An 18284-nucleotide genomic window follows, 5' to 3' on the forward strand; every position below is an offset into this window, starting at 1 on the left:
TGAGTGGGTTTTTGGACTCTATACTGTCAAGGACAATTCTAAATTATTTCCAGTGGTGGAACAGTAGTAATATAGGGTGATTCGTCAAAAAACAAAAAGGCAGGCGGGGGGAAGCCTCTCTACCAAGGCTACTAACATTTGTAGGAAAATGTGTTCCATGTTAAGTATAATGTTATAGAAACATTATATTACAAATCAGAAATTATAATTAATAAATAAATAATTACTTCATGCTACCACTCCACAGGCAACCTTGCAATGGAGGTTAGTGTTGCCAGGAATGTTTTTTTCTCTCTTCTTTCTAGTGTATTTCAGGATTAGCATGAATGAAACATTTGTTTGACTATGAGTAATAATACAAGTCCAGTGATGAAAGAGCCATTTAGGGAAGCAGGTTCTTTTTTAAAAAATACTGCTTCATTAAATTTAAAAATTGCAATATATTTGGCAAGGATTGTCATGATCTTAGACTTCAAAAGCAGCGTATAGAGTTGAGTTTTTTTGGGGTTGGGCTGGATTTTGCATTGGTTGATGTTGGCAAGCAGATCCGGAAACCCTGACATGCATAACTCTCAAAGACTTGTAGCATTAACCCTGTTCCTGGAGTACTGTACTGTGCACATTCTAGTCTTTTCTCCGCTTTAAGACACACACACACACACACACACACACACACACACTCTTCGACTTTAGGAACGACTGTTTATTAGCTTGTTGGTCTAAATCAGGTGTGTTGGGAGCAGAGAAAACACTAAAGTGTGCAGGAAAAGGAGTAATCCAGGACCAGGGTTGGGAAACAGCTGGCGCATGCATTGTCTGTTCTTAATATTTTGGGAATCACGGGGGGTGAAGGAGAGAGAAGATTTGACATCAGCGCTTTTTCCTTAACTCATGTTGTGTATGGTATTAAGCTGATCCTCCATTCTGTTCAAGAACTCGTGGGATCTGTATGGTTCAACTAACACGGTAGTTTAACCGTGCACGCATACGCGCGCACGCTTGGGGATTTCGCGCTTCCGCGTTCTTTTCCCGCGGCGCGTCTGACGTTGAATTGGCGCGCTGTGATTGGCTGCAGTATCTGCGTCACTACGCTACATCGCGCGTACTCCAGCCCCACAACCAGCTCGTGCGAGGATGTTAAGTGGGACTCGGTGAATCTAAACCGCGTCGCTGGTCCTGGCTCTGTGACCGGAGAACGGTGGAAAGGACACCGAATTTCCTGTAATGTCAACATTTACCGTTACTAGACCGCGGTGTGTTGGAAGTGTGCTCTCTTGAGTGTGTGTGTGAGTGTGTTGCGGTAACCCGTATTAGCATGTTGTGGCTTGTTTTCGTCCAAACGTAGAGCTACGCTAGCTTAATCTTTTCCGGTTTGTTGGTGTTTATTTATTGGTTGTTGTTTATTAGAAGTATCTGAAATATCCAGTAAATTTCGGTCATTTTTTGTGCTGTTAGACAGCCTTGTGCATAAACAAGTCTCTGTTATGTGGTATACTGGAGCTCGGTGTTTAACTGTTCATTCTGTGCTTTATTAATGCAGTACAGAGAAACTCACGCGCACATTGTATTGGTCACGTGCCAAGTTGCGTACTAGTGTACTAAACAGTGCGCGAGAATAGAATAGCAGGTCACTATTGGTTACTGTGATGTTGTATTTCGAATACTATGTAGTAAGGTAGTATGCGGTTTTGGAGGCATTCCCCGTTATTATTAACGGTCCAGATGTTTCTGCGCATGCGCACTTCACATCCATGCTGCTTCATATATTTTAACGCGGAACGCGTTTTGTGATCTCATTAATTTGTTACCTATTAGATTAGAACGTCCTATTAGACACCAATACCGGTACCCAATACTGATCCAGTGCTGGCATCCTTGCAGTAACCACGTCAAGTCTCTGCAAGCTTCTCGTACCACGTTTAGCTGGTTTTTCACTCTGCCATTTCAGCAGTCTTGAAGAGATTATGACTTGTCTCACTGTACAAGATGATCGCGTTCAAACGTTCTCAGAAGCGTGTTCTACATGTCCCATTATACAGCGACAATCCTCTAACGATAGACCTGCGATCAAATGGCGTCTCATAAATAGAAACGTCGTTTAAAGTGAGACTGACGTAATAAAGGATTCAATTTTCTGTCCATTAGGACGTTTAGTTTATGATTTGTCATTACCGTTTTCATAGCCGTCTTGTGATTTATTTAGCTTTTTGCGTAATCCTCTAATTGGTACCTTTTACACGAGTGTCGTAGCATCTAAAATTTTATAAATTCTAAAATATCACATGCTCGCGAACTAAGAATTTGGCCGGATTTACGCAGAAGATCAAAGACGTAATGACGGCATGCACGAGCAAGATTTGTGTCCGATGTTCCTGTGCAGACTTAATGCCGTCCGTCAACGCCACACACGGGCAGTAGATTAGATCAGAAATGGGAAATTCAGATCCGAAACCAGTTCAGGGTTTCGATCTAGTATCGACGACTTTTTTTTCTTCTTCTTCTCCTTTTTTAAAACTAACATGGGGTATTAGATAGGTACGTCTCTAATTGTGTGTACACACGGGCTGTTTGTTTAACCCTCATGCTCTATTCACAGCATAGCAGTGGCTGCTCAAAGACATGTTGCATTTTGTGTTCATGTGGAAGATCTGTGTTTTCAATCAACATCCCTAATGGTGAAAGGAGATCAGCAATAGGGTATGATTCACTTGCTCTTTTGTAGGACGGCGTCTTGATAAATGAAATGTATTCTAAAATGAACAGCATATATTTTTCCCTTGGAGTCGGGTGGATGGCGAGAGAGAAAGACGCACATCCACGGGAAAGTAGTACATCGCTACGATAAAATAATAAAAAACCGTTTCAATATCAGTGTTGTCTCCTTCCTGGGATGCGGTTTTGAATTGAATTTGAATTGAATTCGGTTTTGAATTTGAAATGGGTCGCTCTCATATATATCGATTTATTTCACTAACGCTTCACACAGCTCACTTGCTCGTTTGTGGTTGTGGATCAGATGGCTTGCGGTGAGCCTCTTTATCCAGCTCGGTGTCAGAGGTCGCACATGTTCAGATGGCAGTAAGGAGTACGGCGTGATTGCCTGATGGCTAATGCGACTGTACAGTGGTTAATCCGGTTGAAAGGAGAGTGAAGAATCTGGGATACAGGAGAGATGGGTTTTGTGACATTGGTAGTAGACGGCCATAAGAAACATTTTTGTCTTCATGTTCAAACTGTATTTCTATCGGTAAAGTTAACGCATAAATATTAGTGATTTATGCTCCAAGTTGCCAGTTTATAAGTTTGGTATTGTCCTATGTATCAGGCCAATAGTTCTGTGTGCACACACACACACACACACACACACACACACACACACACACACACACACACACGTGTAACAGCTCAGGCATTGTGTAACATGTCTTTCTGTGCCTGCCCCTGGGCAACATAAATAGTTGCCATTTTTGTGTAGCTGGATGACATTTCTCTGCAACAGCCACACGACCTTTTGACTTTGCGTACATGGCCGCTATTCAGACGAACGAGCGTTCATGTTGAATAAGAAGCCGGGGGATAAACGAGCAACTTTGTCTCTCTTCTGTTCCCATGCTTCACGAGTTTGAATGAGCCCATACAAAGATTGACTCTCTCTCGTCATTTACAACATCCGAGACTCGGATTCCAAACACATACGCGCGTAATTCTCGTGAAATGGCGATTTGATTCAGAGCAGACTTTTTAAAATGTGGTTCGGTTCACGAAATTATGGTCCGTTTTATGATGAGGACTTAATCATTTTCCGATATTTTTACGGACATGTTCTAGAGCATCACTGCTTACAATTGTTGGATCAGAAATAGTAAAGGTGGTTGTTTTATTATCAAAACATAATAAACACATTTAGTAAATGCTATAAAACGTTAATTTAGATAAATATAAAAATTATTTCTCTCATTACTGAAACCTACAGCTAATTTTGAACCATAATTATTTTTGGTGTTGGTCAGACTAAAGTGTTTGGATTTATTTGATGCTTAATGGTAAACTTTAGTAGGAAGAATCCGACTCAACACTGTAAAACTTTCCTGAATGTCTAAAGAATTAAAGTACAAGTAGCACGTTTCAGTAATGAAACTGAATGTTCCAGAAATTTAGCCAGATTTATTTTATGGAAAGTTGTTGGGGAAAATAAAATAAAAACTAAAAAAAAAATAATAATCTCCATTATTTCAATAGATTTTTAATTGTAATGTTTGGATGTTATTTGCGGTGTTTGTAAGGCTGAGTGTTTTAGGATCTTGTGAAACCTCACTAATTTTGGAGGACACATGCGCACACACACACACTTTCTTCCAGATGTGCCCGGAAAGCATGCAAATGCTTTCTGGCCTCCCAAAACTCCCTCCCTCCCTCTCGCTACACTATGATCCACACCCACGTTATTTTAGCATTGTGGCTTCCATAACAAACTGGCATGAAATTGCCACAGTAGCTCTGACAGATGTTTCAGTGTCGAATTGGTCCCAGGGACACGATGTCAATTAGCGCTGATTCAGCAGCCAGCAGCCTTCTGCCAGGAGTGATCGTCACTCTTCAATGAGCTAATGGATAAAAAGATTTCAGGCATCGTTTGCAGGATGTTTAGATGATTAGACGTTTGCAGGATGTTTAGAGCAGGATGTCTTTCATCTTTTAATCTTATTTATCCATTGTTCTTTTGTTTGTAGGAATATGGTGTCAAAAAAGTATTAGTTGTTATGGTCAGCTATTTTTAAAAATCTGATTCATTAAGGATGGATGGGATTCAGTGCGAAACCGTGGGTTACTATAACAACATGGTGTTTCTCTGGTAACTAACGTGGGTGCTCCGTTATTGTAAAGTCAGGAAGGGCGGGGGGGGGGGGGGGGGGGGTGAAGGGGGTGTGCATTATTTTTTTATTCATAAAAACGTAGACTGGTTGAAATTGTATTATAAAGTTGGGTAGGTTTATATCCTCGTGTTCATACAAGTCCTTTCCAGTGTGCACTGATTCCCTCACTCATCATTTTCTTTCTCTCTCTCTCACGCTAGTATTAAACAGGAAGAGCAAACTCGGTGCCATGTTTTCCTGCCCTGTGGTTCACGCTGACCTATTTAGGATTTGCTCAGACTCTTCTAGCTCTTTTCCACTTGGATGACTGCATTACTGATGGTTTAATACTCTGAAGCCAGATGAAGAACGAGGGGCCTCGGTTTTTCAGTGGTCACTTGAGATACAGTGCTTGAAATCGTCTTGACAGGGCACCGGAGTGAAAAGCGTTCAAGCTATCGTCTGGAGATCGAGTTCAAATCCTGACGATGCCACAGTCATCTGTGGCCAGGAGTCCAAGAGAGCAAAATTGGCCTTGCTTTTTGGGTGGGAGGGATGGCATACTCTCCCTACCTCGTCAATCACAGCGAGAATAGTCAGTCACGGGCGTCTGTGATCTCGCGCATACGGACAGATGAGGAATAGCGCTTTCCTCTGTGATGCCGGATGAGCAGTTTGAAAAGATGAGGACGTCTGGCTTCACAAGTATTGGAGAAAGCATGTAATAGATTACACCCTCCCCAGTTCAGAGACTGAACTGGTGGGTGGGAATCGGCCATGAGTAAATTAGGGAGGAAAAAGTCCTGACAGACCGTGGCACTCGTTTGTCAACGGTGCTTATTTGCACACAGATCTGCTTCATTTGTGTACGAACTTTTAAACAAAATGCCGGCTCTAACAAAATATTTGATTCGACTTGTGTATACGAAGCAGATAAACTCGCGCTATGTTGAGTGCTGCCAAAAGAACACACACCAACGGAGAGAAGTCAATGTTGTTCATAAAAGTTCATAAAAATCTCCTCAACCACCTCCAGAGTGTAGCATCCACCTGGATGATTCGACGGCAACCATAGTGCGCCAGAACGCCACCACACATCAGCTATTAGTTGAGAGGAGAGAGTGATGTAGACAATTCAATGATGGAGATTATTAGGGGTCCATGGTTGATGAGGGCCAATAGATAAGGAATTTCGCCAGGACACCAGTGTTATACCCCTACTCTTTACGAGTAATAAATATCTAACCAATTATGTAAGGAATAAAACACGATAGAGAGTGCTCTTATGGGAAAATAATGAATAATATGGTGGTGTAATGCAATCCACACATGGTGGAGTTACTGTCATCACCCCAAAGGTGATTATTTTTCAACAACATCCCATCCTGAAGTGTTCTCTTCTTCGTATACCACAGCAGTTTGCCAACGATTCCAATATTTATTTATTAAAGATGGTCATCTATGTTTTCTGTTTTTATAGTCACGTTAACTGTTGATTAACAGGACTGTCATTTTAAGGTTTATGATATGCCCTTTAACCCAGTAGGGACTATTTTGTTGCATACCTTGGCCTGGTGTTGACATTCCCACTGCGATCCTGGAATCCTTGAACTCTGACATTTTCTAGGAGCTCTGAGATCCGGTCCTGACTGCACATGTGCCAATGAGATGCCCTGAACACACAGACTCATGTGTAAACACCGCTAAAAATAGAGCTCTGTATGTACGAGCGAGAGGAGTGATTTGGGGAGAGAGAGACAGAAATGGGAATTATTCACTCCGCATTTTCCTTCTGGCCTCAGAGTCTCCACTGTGTGCGTAACTGCTGTTAGTGTTCCTCGGTGTAAATGGACGTGTTTGTTGAAGTGTTCGGTTAGCGAGATGTCTGTTCCAGCATGAATAGTTTCACTTTAATTGAACCTCGGCTCATGTAAACATTTGCCAGTGTTTAGAATGCGGTTTTCGTTCTCCCCGAGATTTGAAGCGTAAAAGTGCTTTATTTGTTAGCCTGGCTTTGTTTGCACGTCCGACACGAATGTGTTCCTGTCTGACAGGAAAATCTGCATTGTGCCGTGTGTGCTACTCCGACTAAGGGTACGTTTACACGACAACGATGTACTAAAAAGGATTTTTGCGTTTTTGAAAGGTTTTGTGTCCAGACGACAACGCTGTCAAAACGATCCCCGTTCACACGGATCCGCGAAAACGCCTAAAAACGCTGTATTATACATGCCAGGCCTGTAGGTGGCGGTGTCATTTTGTAAAGAAACACCACACACCTGCACATATAAGTGTCTCGTCTGAATTTTGCCAAAACACACCTTTTCTGAGAATGTTCTGTGGACTGATCAGTAGGGATGGGTGATATCTTTTCTTTTGCGATATAGTGGTAGAAATTCTCTCCACAAATAGAATTAGTCTTCCCGCGATAATACCGATAAAGCCTAGTTGATGACTGACGTATGACGGTGTGCGACGAATTCATAGCTCACGTGCAGAGCGAAAACAAGTGTGGCGGAAGGCGGACGTGAAGCTGAGGAGGAGTTTCTCGCTAAACGAGGAGCTACCTGTACAATCTGGAACTGGTTTGGTTACAGAAAATCAGTTTTACTTTTAGATCAGTTTTGTGTTTCTGAGGCTCATAAGACTGCATGCAGCTGTCACTTGTAGCCCAAAACAGTGGTGAATGGTACAATATTTAAATAGTCACTGATCTCGTTCTCGCAATAAATACCAGAAAATATTGATATATAGTTTATATTTATAGTAATATATTAGATTAATTGTCTATATTGCCCATCCCTACTGAGGAGTCGAAAATGGAACTGTTTTGAAGACATATGGCATAAATCAAACACAGAATTCCACAAAAATATCATCATACCTACGGTCAAGCATGGTGGTGGAAGTGTGATGGTGTGGGGATGCTTTGCTGCTGCAGGGCTTGGACAACTTGCAGTAATTGAGGGAAACATGAATTCTGTCCTCTACCAGAAAATCCTAAAGGAGAATGTCCGGTCTTCAGTCTGTAAATTGAAATTCAAGCACAACTGGATCATGCAACAAGACAATGATCCAAAGCATAGGAGTAAGTGCTAGTCCTAGAAGTGAGTGAAAGACTGATCTCCAGTTATCAGAAGCATTTGGTTGCAGTTGCTGCTGCTAAAGGTGGCACAACCAGATTTTAAGTTTAAGGGGTAACTAGTTTTTCACATGGGTGCTAACTTTTTTTGCTTCAGTAAAATAAATGAAAACTAATTGTGTGTTTACTCATGTTGCCTTAGTTTTATGTTTTATTTCGTTTGAAGATGTAGAAGGATTTAGTAGGAGATATACACAAAAACGGCAGAAATACTTTATCACATCACTGTAGCTCTCTAACGACTTGATCAAAGCCTGACCTTCAACCTGGAAGTAAATCACACGTTGCTAGCAATGTTTTAGACCTTTAGACTGTTTTTACCACCATAGTTTTTAAACTTCTTTAACTAGCATGATCTTCACAGGAAGACACCAAGGCAAGATTAAAAGTACATAACATTTTATGTTGGTGAACTATATGTATGCTTCTTAAAGTAGGGTGTGTTTGTAGGCATGCATTTTCTTTTTTTGTATGAAGTTACAGGGAGAAATTTTTGAGAAATATGCCACGGAGTTTCATTTGCATGTATGTAATGTGACTGACTGACCGATGCATGTACAAAAAATTAATTAGCATGTTAGATAGAAATTATTGGTTGATATATATATTTTTTTATTGGAGTTCTTTTTGAAGAATTTAAATCTGACTTCCTATCCCTCTTAATTATAGTGTGACTTGCCATGACTGCTGATGCATGCTGGGATTCAGTGGCCAGGCAGAATCACATTCATAACCAGCAGCTCCAGCCATCCCGAGATCATCGTCCATCAAGTGCTCTACGGACAATAGGTGGAGACACAAAACGGGTCACACGTACACCGCTCTAGGTAAGCCTGCCACACACACACGCACATATATATATTGTGGCACCTATACACTCAGGTTCCTTGTATAAGCGGAGATTAATTATATGATGGCTCATCTGAACTGATCAGTTTTTAATGATTATTGTAGCGGTGTTTCAGCAGTTAGGGCTGTGGACTATTGATCTGAAGCAGGGATGCTAATGTTTATCGACGATTGATTAATTGTCGTTAATAAATGAATCGATAAAGCTTATCGATGGTCAATTTAAGCAAGGTCATCATTAGAGCGTGTAGTTTTTGAGGTGCGTGCGACAGACACCCGAGGAAAAACGAAGCGAGCGCACCGTAGTTACATTTGGGATCGTTTTAGTTTAAATGGAGATCATGTTAATTGCAAACATTGTGATTTGTGTTCTAAAATACAATACAGCAACGAGCACTATGATGTACCATTTGGGGGAAGAAAAGGAGCATCCAGCAGCCTCTGTGAGAGGATCTGAAACTACACAACCAACAATAATTTCCGTTTTAGCCGGGAGGAAAAAAAACTGGAGCTCCAAAGGCAGAAGGAATAACTAAACGATTGTGTAAAATGATTGCAAATGACATGTTGCCTATCAGTGTCATCGAAGGTGACCTGTATATTAGTCATTATCTTTGATTATTAATTAAGTCATTTTATCAAATGATTATAATCTCATCGATTCTTTTTACAGTCCTGCTAGCCTATTATTTAGAGTAAAAAAAAAATCTTTTCATGTGGGTGAGGAAGCTGGCGTTTCGAGTGGGATTTTCACACCCTGTCGTGCCGGAGGTTATATGCGACTGCAGTAGACACATCTTGCGGTATTACGGTTAACAATTATCGATCTTGGGAGTTTGTGTAAATTGACATCCCTAATCTGAAGATTGTTTAAGTCCCGGTAGTGCCAAGCTACCACTGTTTGGTCCTTGTGCAAGGCCGTTAACCCTCATCTGGATTAGTGGAGTAAATGTAAATAAAATATCCATACTTTAAACAAAGGAGAGACAACGTAAATTTATTCCCGAAACTAATTGATCCTCCCTCTACTGTAAATGTAAAAGATAGCCTAGATTTTCTTCACAGGTAGGGTTGTGTGTTTAGTTACAGCTTGGCTTGTATAGGGAAGTTATGTAATGCAACTGAACTTTAAGCCAGCTGCGGTTTGTGAGGTTTTCGAGAGGCGTTTCTCACACTATCCGTCACCAGAATCTATGTTCCTAACCAACACCAAAGGACTTGGCAAATATTTCAAGACCGCCAGCTTTTGAGCCATTCTGTAGCTGAAAAGATTGAGGTTAAAACGAGATTAGTGCTGATGTGCCTTCTGGCATAAGAATATAAAAGGCTTTTGAAGGAAGATAGACTACAGCTCTAGAATAGCACTTAAGACAGTAATAAATCTCAGTGTGAATTTAACTGTCAAGCTTTTCAAAAATATCATTTATTTCCATAAAGTACAGGAAAAAACACTTTCATTACAGCTGATTCAAAGTCATTTCCCCCAAAATCTTCAAATTGACTGTATGGCATAAGAGTACAGATCATTACCGTGCAAATATGATTTCCCTTCTGTCTCTACTCTTTTCAGTACCACTAAATTGTTCATTATGATTAATGCTACTTTCCTCCAAGCTGTCTGTCCCTATTGCCTTTTTTTCTAAGCAACACAGCCTCAGTAATAGAGCTAAATTAATTCAGCATGTCAGTGTTGTGTTATTAGAATTGATTTCAGGTTGTCTGTACCTTTTCACGCTTGTTTTGCCACTTTCTTTAGTTCTGGAGTTGTAAAAAAAAAAAAAAAAAAAAAATGAATTTGCTGAATCGCAATTTGTCATTTTGACCCCCTGCATCGATGGGATCCCTTTGAAACGACTCGGGGTTTATATTGAAGTTAATTTACCGTAGCTTAAATTTATGTTTCAATTACAGACTCTGGATGTAATGACTGTGGAAGCAAAACACCGCAGTGTTTTTTGGAATGCCTTAATAAGCACAATTTTCCTTAATGTCTGCTTATGTAATCGAATGTGAACTTTTACTGAAATGGATTTAGCAGGAGGACTTTTTATTACTACAGCCACTGAAATGACACGACACTGTTTATTAAATCCAGTTTGAGCCTGATTTGATAGTGAAATTATGGATAAAAGGTACTTGCATATAACGATTTTTATAACGATTTGTCCACCATTTTGTGTTTTCAGTAGAGTGGCGAGGAGGACTACATATCCCAGAAGTCTTTAAGCAGCAAGCTTTCCTGGACCGCACTCGTTAAACACCATGCAGTGCAGGATCACCCTATTGGATGGCTCTGACTACACCTGCGCGGTGGAGGTGGGTGGGGTCGGGAGATGCCTCAGTCGGTGTGGCTAAAGGGGACTTTTGACTAGTAAAGAGAACCAGAAATGATCATAATGATATTAAATCATTTAAAATAACCGCTCTATCTACAGTATGAGAGAAACGAAAATAATCATGCAATGCTATTCTCTAATTATATAACGGCGCTTTTTAAATTCTCAATTCTGATTGTCAGAATGCGTTGATTTTAGTTTCTATACCAGCAGCTATGCCAATAGTTCTTGGTATAAGGTTTATATAAATTCGCTCACTGTAATACGTCATTGCTTCTAGAGTAACGTGCATCATTATCGATACGATAAAGTTTCTTGTGCGGTGACGTTTATTTAGAGTACTTAAGAAATTAGTCAGCGAGTTGACTCGAGTGTCTTGGAGCATCGGAGCATTGTTGGAGCAAACCATTGACCTCTACAGCACCTGAGATTACTGTGTATTTGTAGGGCTTTGAGAGTCAGGCTTTTTAGGAAGAGATTTGTTGTTTTAGGTGCTGTGCTTAGTTGTTGAGATATTAACTGATGACCTACCTGCAACAGTAGCAGTAACATTGCAAAAGGTTCACTGGTGTATGATGAAAGGATCAAAATGGTTTACTTATAAATCTCTAGCCAATGTATTAATTCCATGTTATTTTGAATTCTTACAGCACTTCCTTATGTTCTTCAAATGATTAGATGTTGGGGGGGGATCGGAGTTAAAAATTGGTGTAATGTAAGATAAGAAAAGCGGTGTTGAGGATTGTGTGATGTTAGAGGTCTGGCAGAGTGAGTATATACAGAACAGGCAGTAATCTGTCAGACCAGCCAAGTCTTGGGGTTTCCTTTCCTGGACCCCGTAGCCCTTCACCTACTGCTGTCCAAAATTACATGCTGCGTAATCTAAAGCATGTGTAAACCATCATTGCACTGCTTATTACTCTTATTCTACGACTGGCTTAACGAAGTAGAATCTAGGATCCGTTTCTTGCTCAGTTGCGGGTGTTCTACGCTTCCAGCGCAGGATGGCTCAATTTCATTTTCATTTTCAGACAGCTTGACAGCAGAACTGTGTTTTTTTTTTTTTTTTTTTTTTTTTTTAAGGACATTAAGTGTCTGGCTTAATCAGTTTATCCCTCAGTGTGTGAGGTTTCTTTCAAGCACACTACAAACCTGTACAAAAATGATTTGTGGGAAGTTGTATATGAAGTGATGTCTAAAGAAGTTTGTCTTTGTCACTGAAACCTCAGAGTTTGTTTACCCAGTAAACCACCCTGATCATGGCTTCACCTTATTGTACCCTAACAAACTGAGTTTCACAATAAATCACCACGTTCCACGCTAACATTTTTAACAGTAACTCTCTCTCTCTGTTCTGCATTGTCATCAACAGAAGAAAGCCAAAGGCCAGGTCCTGTTTGATAAAGTGTGTGACCACCTCAACCTTATGGAGAAGGACTACTTTGGCCTGACGTACCGTGACGCAGAACATCAGAAGGTACCGACTGCTTTCGAGCTTGCCCTCATCGCCTAGATGTTTTTCTTTGAGTATCACCCTTTATCGCTATATCTTACTTCCTGTTTTCGTGGTTTCTTTCCAGAACTGGATGGACTCTGCGAAAGAACTGAAGAAACAAATTAGAAGTACTTCACCTCTCTTGTATTTTGTTTGTTTTAGACATCATGACTTTCTGTTTCTCTTCTTAGTTCAAATTCTGTAAAGCTCATGCCAATGGGAATGGTTTGTGTGTCTGTATGTATTAGCTGGACCCTGGAATTTTGGGTTTAATGTGAAGTTTTATCCTCCTGACCCATCTCAGCTGTGTGAAGATATCACCCGGTAAGATTCAGCAGACTTCTGTTCACTCCTACAGCTGTATTTAATATTCATATGATAACTGTTTCACACCCAAGTCATTTCTCTTGTAGTTAGAAGTGTTGATGGCCGGTCGCATACCATGATTGCTTTTGTTTTCACAACAGCTTGTTTCTTTTCAGTAGAAGCATACCTTATAACGAAGCATGAGATGGGAAGTCTGATATTCCACAGAAAAATACCCACACATGCTCACTTAATCACATTCTCTCCACAGGCCAGTTCAGCATGCGTCAGTTTTTAGTAAATCTAATAAGACAAAATGATATTAAGTAAGGAATAAAATATGTCAAGGAATGCTGGGAATTATTGTTGGGGGGGAATCAGTGACAGGGTCACACCACCCTAAAGTTTATTAGTTTCCAATAGCTGCACTTCAGAGTGCTTTATGCATCTTATAACACAGCATTTTGCCAAGATTACAAATGTTGTATTAAGTAAATAACACTGCATAATTTCCCCCCCTGTTTAGTTACATTTAATGTTGTGCAATGTCTGTGAAACAAGTTACTTCCTGTTATCACTTGCAACAGTAGTTCTGGGTGCATGGTGGCTTAGTGGTTATCACGTTCGCCTGACGCCTCCAGGGTCGGGGGTTCGATTCCCACCGTGGCCCTGTGTGTGCAGAGATTGCATGTTCTCCCCGTGCTGTGGGGGTTTCCTCCGGGTACTCCGGTTCTTTCCCCAGTCCAAAGACATGCATGGTAGGTTGATTATTAGTAGTCCATGTCCGTTGTATGTGTGATTGTGTGCCCTGCGATGGATTGGCACCCTGTCCAGGGTGTACCCTGCCTCGTGCCAAATACTCCCTGGGATAGGCTCCAGGTTCCCCGTGACCCTGAAGAGGATAAGCGGTATAGAAGATGAATGAATGGAGAAAGTAGTTCTCTCTCGCTCTCAGTTCCTAAGACGGGGCAGCTTGTAATGTTACCAAGAAACTGCAAGTTCATCTGTCCTGAAGACTTTTAGTGCTTCAGAAAATTTTAGTTAGTTACAGCTACTTATTGTTATAAAGTCCTGCCACTGGAGATTGTTATAAATCTTTATAATGCTTTCATCAATCGTACTCACGCGTTCAAGAGCGCTGTGGTATAATATCAAGATAAATGACATCCGGAAAACATTGTTCATGTCATCCCCTCCCATCCCCATTGCTTTTATTTTTATTTTTGTGTGACATGACCTCGCTATTCTGCTGGCACTTTGTTAGCGAACCTAATATTGTGGTGATGTGTATAATGAAAAATGTCAAGTAATGTGATACGACATATCTTTTTGCATAGCGGCAACCCAGAAATGAATCGCAGTATGTCGAGGCATCATGAAAGTTCTTTCTCCTGGTCAGGTATTACCTGTGCCTTCAGCTGAGAGACGATGTCGTGTCGGGCCGTTTGCCGTGCTCCTTTGCCACTCACACTCTCCTGGGTTCATACATCGCCCAGTCTGAGCTGGGAGACTACGACCCTGAAGAGCTGGGCAGCGATTACATCAGCGACCTCCGCTTCGCTCCCAACCAGACCAAAGAGCTGGAGGAAAAGGTCATAGACCTGCATCGCAACTACAAGTGAGCAGAACTTTCCATTGTGCAAATCATCTCGACTTGACCTACAGCTACGATGTAGACAAAACCTGTAAATGTGTTCAAATAGAGACTGACAATAGATGACTAGTATATACAAGAAACAACTTTGTATTGTGTGTGTGAATTCCAGTATGCTTGAATATTAAATTTATTCAGTGTAGATGCCTACAATTATATAAGCAGAATATATCCACAAAGGAAAAAGCAGTAACACTGAGTGCACTAGATCCATTCCAGTCCTTTTTGATTGTTTAAACTGCAGATCTTTTCACAGCAGCGTGTAAGCTTTGTGTCTGTGTAACTCAAAAAAAATAAGCCCTTCTTTTATTTATTCATGAATACATGGATGCAGATGAATATCTGTTTACACAGTCACACTAAAGCTTTTATTGTATTCTCATCTCCATCCACACATCACCGCTTTATCCTGAGTCTATAAAATCTCACACACAAGTGAGTACTGTGTTCAGTAGATTCACTGTTAACTGTTGCATCGGTTTAATGAGCTGTACTACTGATTTATCTCCTCAACCTCTTAACCTCCTAGACAAAGGCAGCTCACTTTCCATAATTTTAGAAACATCTACTGATTTTCAGCTCTGGATTTCCCCCCAAATAAGGTCTGCTAAGGATCATATTCTGCAATGTAGTCTCACACTTTCTCTTTCTTTTTGACCTTCATTACAGTGGAATGACTCCAGCTGAGGCGGAGATGCTGTTTCTGGAGAACGCCAAGAAGCTCTCCATGTATGGAGTAGATCTGCATCATGCTAAGGTAAAAACAAGAGAAAACGATTGAGACAGCAAAAAATGGGGGGGGGAGACAGAAACCCGATATGGCTGGTGTGAGTGTAATTATGTTATTGAATGTATTCGGTGTATTGGGTAGTGTTTCAGAGACTAAACATTATTTTAACTCGTAGCTAACTACTTAAGTTAGCGAGCAGTTTTAAACAATGCATCAACATAACACACACTGATGTATGACTGTGATCAACACGTCTCAAAGTAGCATTAAAACTGACCTGGTTACCTGTCAACTGGAAAAACAGGCCCGATAGTGATCAGAAAGATTTTTGTGGAAAGTATGTACACACACAGACCCGACTATCTGTTTTTGAAAACAGTATCTGTAGTGATTGTCCATGAAATGGATAAATATTTTCGTTATATTCAAAGGGGAAATTATTCCAGGTATTCCAAGTCCATACAGACTCAACAAAAAACTGTCCAAATATAACTAAAACATACAACTCTATAATTATGAAGTGCATTATTATTTTTATTAAGAAGAATTTTTGCCCAACTTTTCCTTGACTGTAAACCTTTCTAGGCCTTATTGCTTTCTTTTCAATGAATTGCAGTATTTTTAGGTGTTTTTCCAGAATTCTGTTGTTTAAAATGAAACTGAAATATTAAGCACACATCAATATATACAGTCTGTGGCTGCTGCTGGTATTGTAGCACCATCTAATGGCAGTCCAATTAACTATCATTGTTGTCTTTTTGTTTTTTGTTTGTTTGTTGTTGTTGTTTTTTTTTTTGGGGGGGGGGCGTGTTGGGGGTTATTGTTTTTTATTGTTTAAAAAAATTACATTGTTTAAATTATTTGCCTATTTTATTTTTTCAAGTTTGCACCTAAACAGAGATGGTGTGTGTTTTTACTGAATGGTGGATAGTGGGGATTTCTCAGCAGGGGTAAATATGATTGTGTAACCTTAATCTAAGCATTGCAGTTTGCTGTCGAAAACAGATTTAGTGACGGGTTGCCCAACTGAAATATGAATATGCAGGTTGATGAAGAAATATGACGAAAAAGTGTTGACTAAGCGTAATGCAGATGAACGTGCTCGCTCTGTGGACGCTGTGTATCTCGAGGCTGCTGTGCTGACATTGCTCTTGTTCACTGCTGGTCTGCTGCTGCTGCTTCCGTGTTGCACGTTGATCTCCGCTTTCATTCTGTACGAAATCGTACTAATTCAGACGCCACTAGAGCACTGGCCTTGTGGGGAAAGGGAGACGTAAAGACCTGCAGGAATAAAGCTTTCAGTTTGAACCACGGTGTGGCCCACATAGGAGTAAATATATTTATTTATTTGGTGTGGTATATTTAGTCAGGTTATTAGATTGTAAATCCGATTAAGTATGAATATTAATAAATGCACAAGCCAAAGATATTGGAGACATTCATTCTTACATTTTCTTTTTTTAATAATCTTTTTTTTTTTTTTGCAAATATATTATATGATTATATTATATAATTTTCAGTAAATGGTACACCCATTGCATAAGGATGTTTTGTCTGGTGGGCAAAGAGAATATTGGAAATCAAGGACAGCTAAAATTGAGTGGAAATGAAAACAAACGTAATAACTGGAAGAATGCAGTGCCTCTAGTTCTACAGCTCTCTGGCTCTATAGTGTTTCCTCCTGAATGTAAATGCTGCTGTTGGCTCAGCTCGCTCTGCTTTTCTTTCTCTCTCTCTCTCTCTCTCTCTCTCTCTCTCTCTCTCTCTCTCTCTCTCTCCGCTCATCAATGACGTAGTTGGTAGGGAGGCTGTTTGAGTGCTTAGCTCTGGCTAAGAAAGAGGTAAGATGTGGTGATGTGCTGTGTCTTGTGTCTGTGTGTGTGTGTGTGTGTTTTCTCACATGTCTACATGTATGATGTATAGTTACTGCATTCTTATTCTGACATTATGATGATTGACATTATGAATGTCTTCTGCGTGCGTGTCTGTTGGTTCAGTGCGTGTGTGCGCACCATTTTATGTCTTGTGTTCTCTGCATGAGCATGACATTGAATAGAAAGAGAACGTATTAACCACATGCTGCATTGCAGTGCTGTGTGAGATTTTTCTCTCAGCTTTCTGTTCTTTGCACTGTAGCATCCAGTCGTTATCGGCTGCAAATGCCTGAACATCTCCTCATAAATCTTACACAACAGTGCTGAAAGTGGAGTAGTTCACGGTTGTTAACGGAACCTTTATTAAGGGCTTTAAATCAAATCTATTTTGGCAGCATCTCTGTCTCGTAATCATTTGTGCTGTTATGCGGTATTTATAAAGATTAACGAACGTGTGTCCGCATTTATCTCATTCCCTTTTTTCATTCGTGTGTTTTTGTTTTTAAAGCCTGCTAAATACTTTGGTTCATCCTTCAGCAGATCACGATCTTCATCGCTGGTGAAATTGTTTGTGCTGCAGTAACTCTTCAGTCGCTTTCTGTGCTTCTCTACCGCTCGCTCCCATTCCCTCCTGTGTGGGATGATGTAGGCCTTTTAGTGATTTATGTTCGTTCTTCCCTGCGTCCGCTGCTAGCTTCTGTGTTTCAATCCGTCATAGTTGTTCTCGTCATTTCCTTTTCCTTCTGCACTCTCCTCACCTTCCCTGTGTTTTTCTCTATTCAGGATTCGGAGGGAGTGGAGATTATGTTAGGTGTGTGTGGCAGCGGCCTTCTCATATACAGAGACCGACTGCGCATAAATAGATTCGCCTGGCCCAAAATCCTCAAGATATCCTACAAGCGGAACAACTTCTATATCAAGATACGCCCCGGAGAGGTGAAACACTTAGCACATGATATTGTTATGAAATGATCATGAGATTTCTGACTCGATGTTGCATTTTTGCCAGGGAGTGGAACTAATTACCCGTGTTTTGATCGATTCA

The 18284-nt window shown here is 40.5% G+C and overlaps 1 protein-coding gene across 17 annotated transcripts in view; it reads left to right on the plus strand.

The window, feature by feature from the left end:
- Positions 1-18284, plus strand: part of epb41l3b (erythrocyte membrane protein band 4.1-like 3b) — a 41427-nt gene that overhangs the window by 8632 nt on the left and 14511 nt on the right. For 9 of the 17 annotated variants that reach the window (XM_053673516.1, XM_047162460.2, XM_053673525.1 and 6 more), the window contains exons 2-10: positions 8704-8822; positions 11031-11160; positions 12553-12657; positions 12761-12803; positions 12924-12999; positions 14381-14599; positions 15305-15392; positions 17162-17206; positions 18023-18175. In XM_053673516.1, coding sequence (XP_053529491.1) covers positions 11107-11160; positions 12553-12657; positions 12761-12803; positions 12924-12999; positions 14381-14599; positions 15305-15392; positions 17162-17206; positions 18023-18175 — 783 coding nt within the window. In that variant the 5' untranslated portion in view covers positions 8704-8822; positions 11031-11106. Of the gene's footprint in view, positions 1-1074; positions 1254-8664; positions 8823-11030; positions 11161-12552; positions 12658-12760; positions 12804-12923; positions 13000-14380; positions 14600-15304; positions 15393-17161; positions 17207-18022; positions 18176-18284 lie in introns of those variants that run through there. The other 8 variants (XM_053673521.1, XM_053673519.1, XM_053673522.1 and 5 more) reach the window with 6 other exon arrangements.

The sequence above is a fragment of the Ictalurus punctatus genome, chromosome 20, assembly GCF_001660625.3.
Source record: "Ictalurus punctatus breed USDA103 chromosome 20, Coco_2.0, whole genome shotgun sequence".
Taxonomy (NCBI): domain Eukaryota; kingdom Metazoa; phylum Chordata; class Actinopteri; order Siluriformes; family Ictaluridae; genus Ictalurus; species Ictalurus punctatus.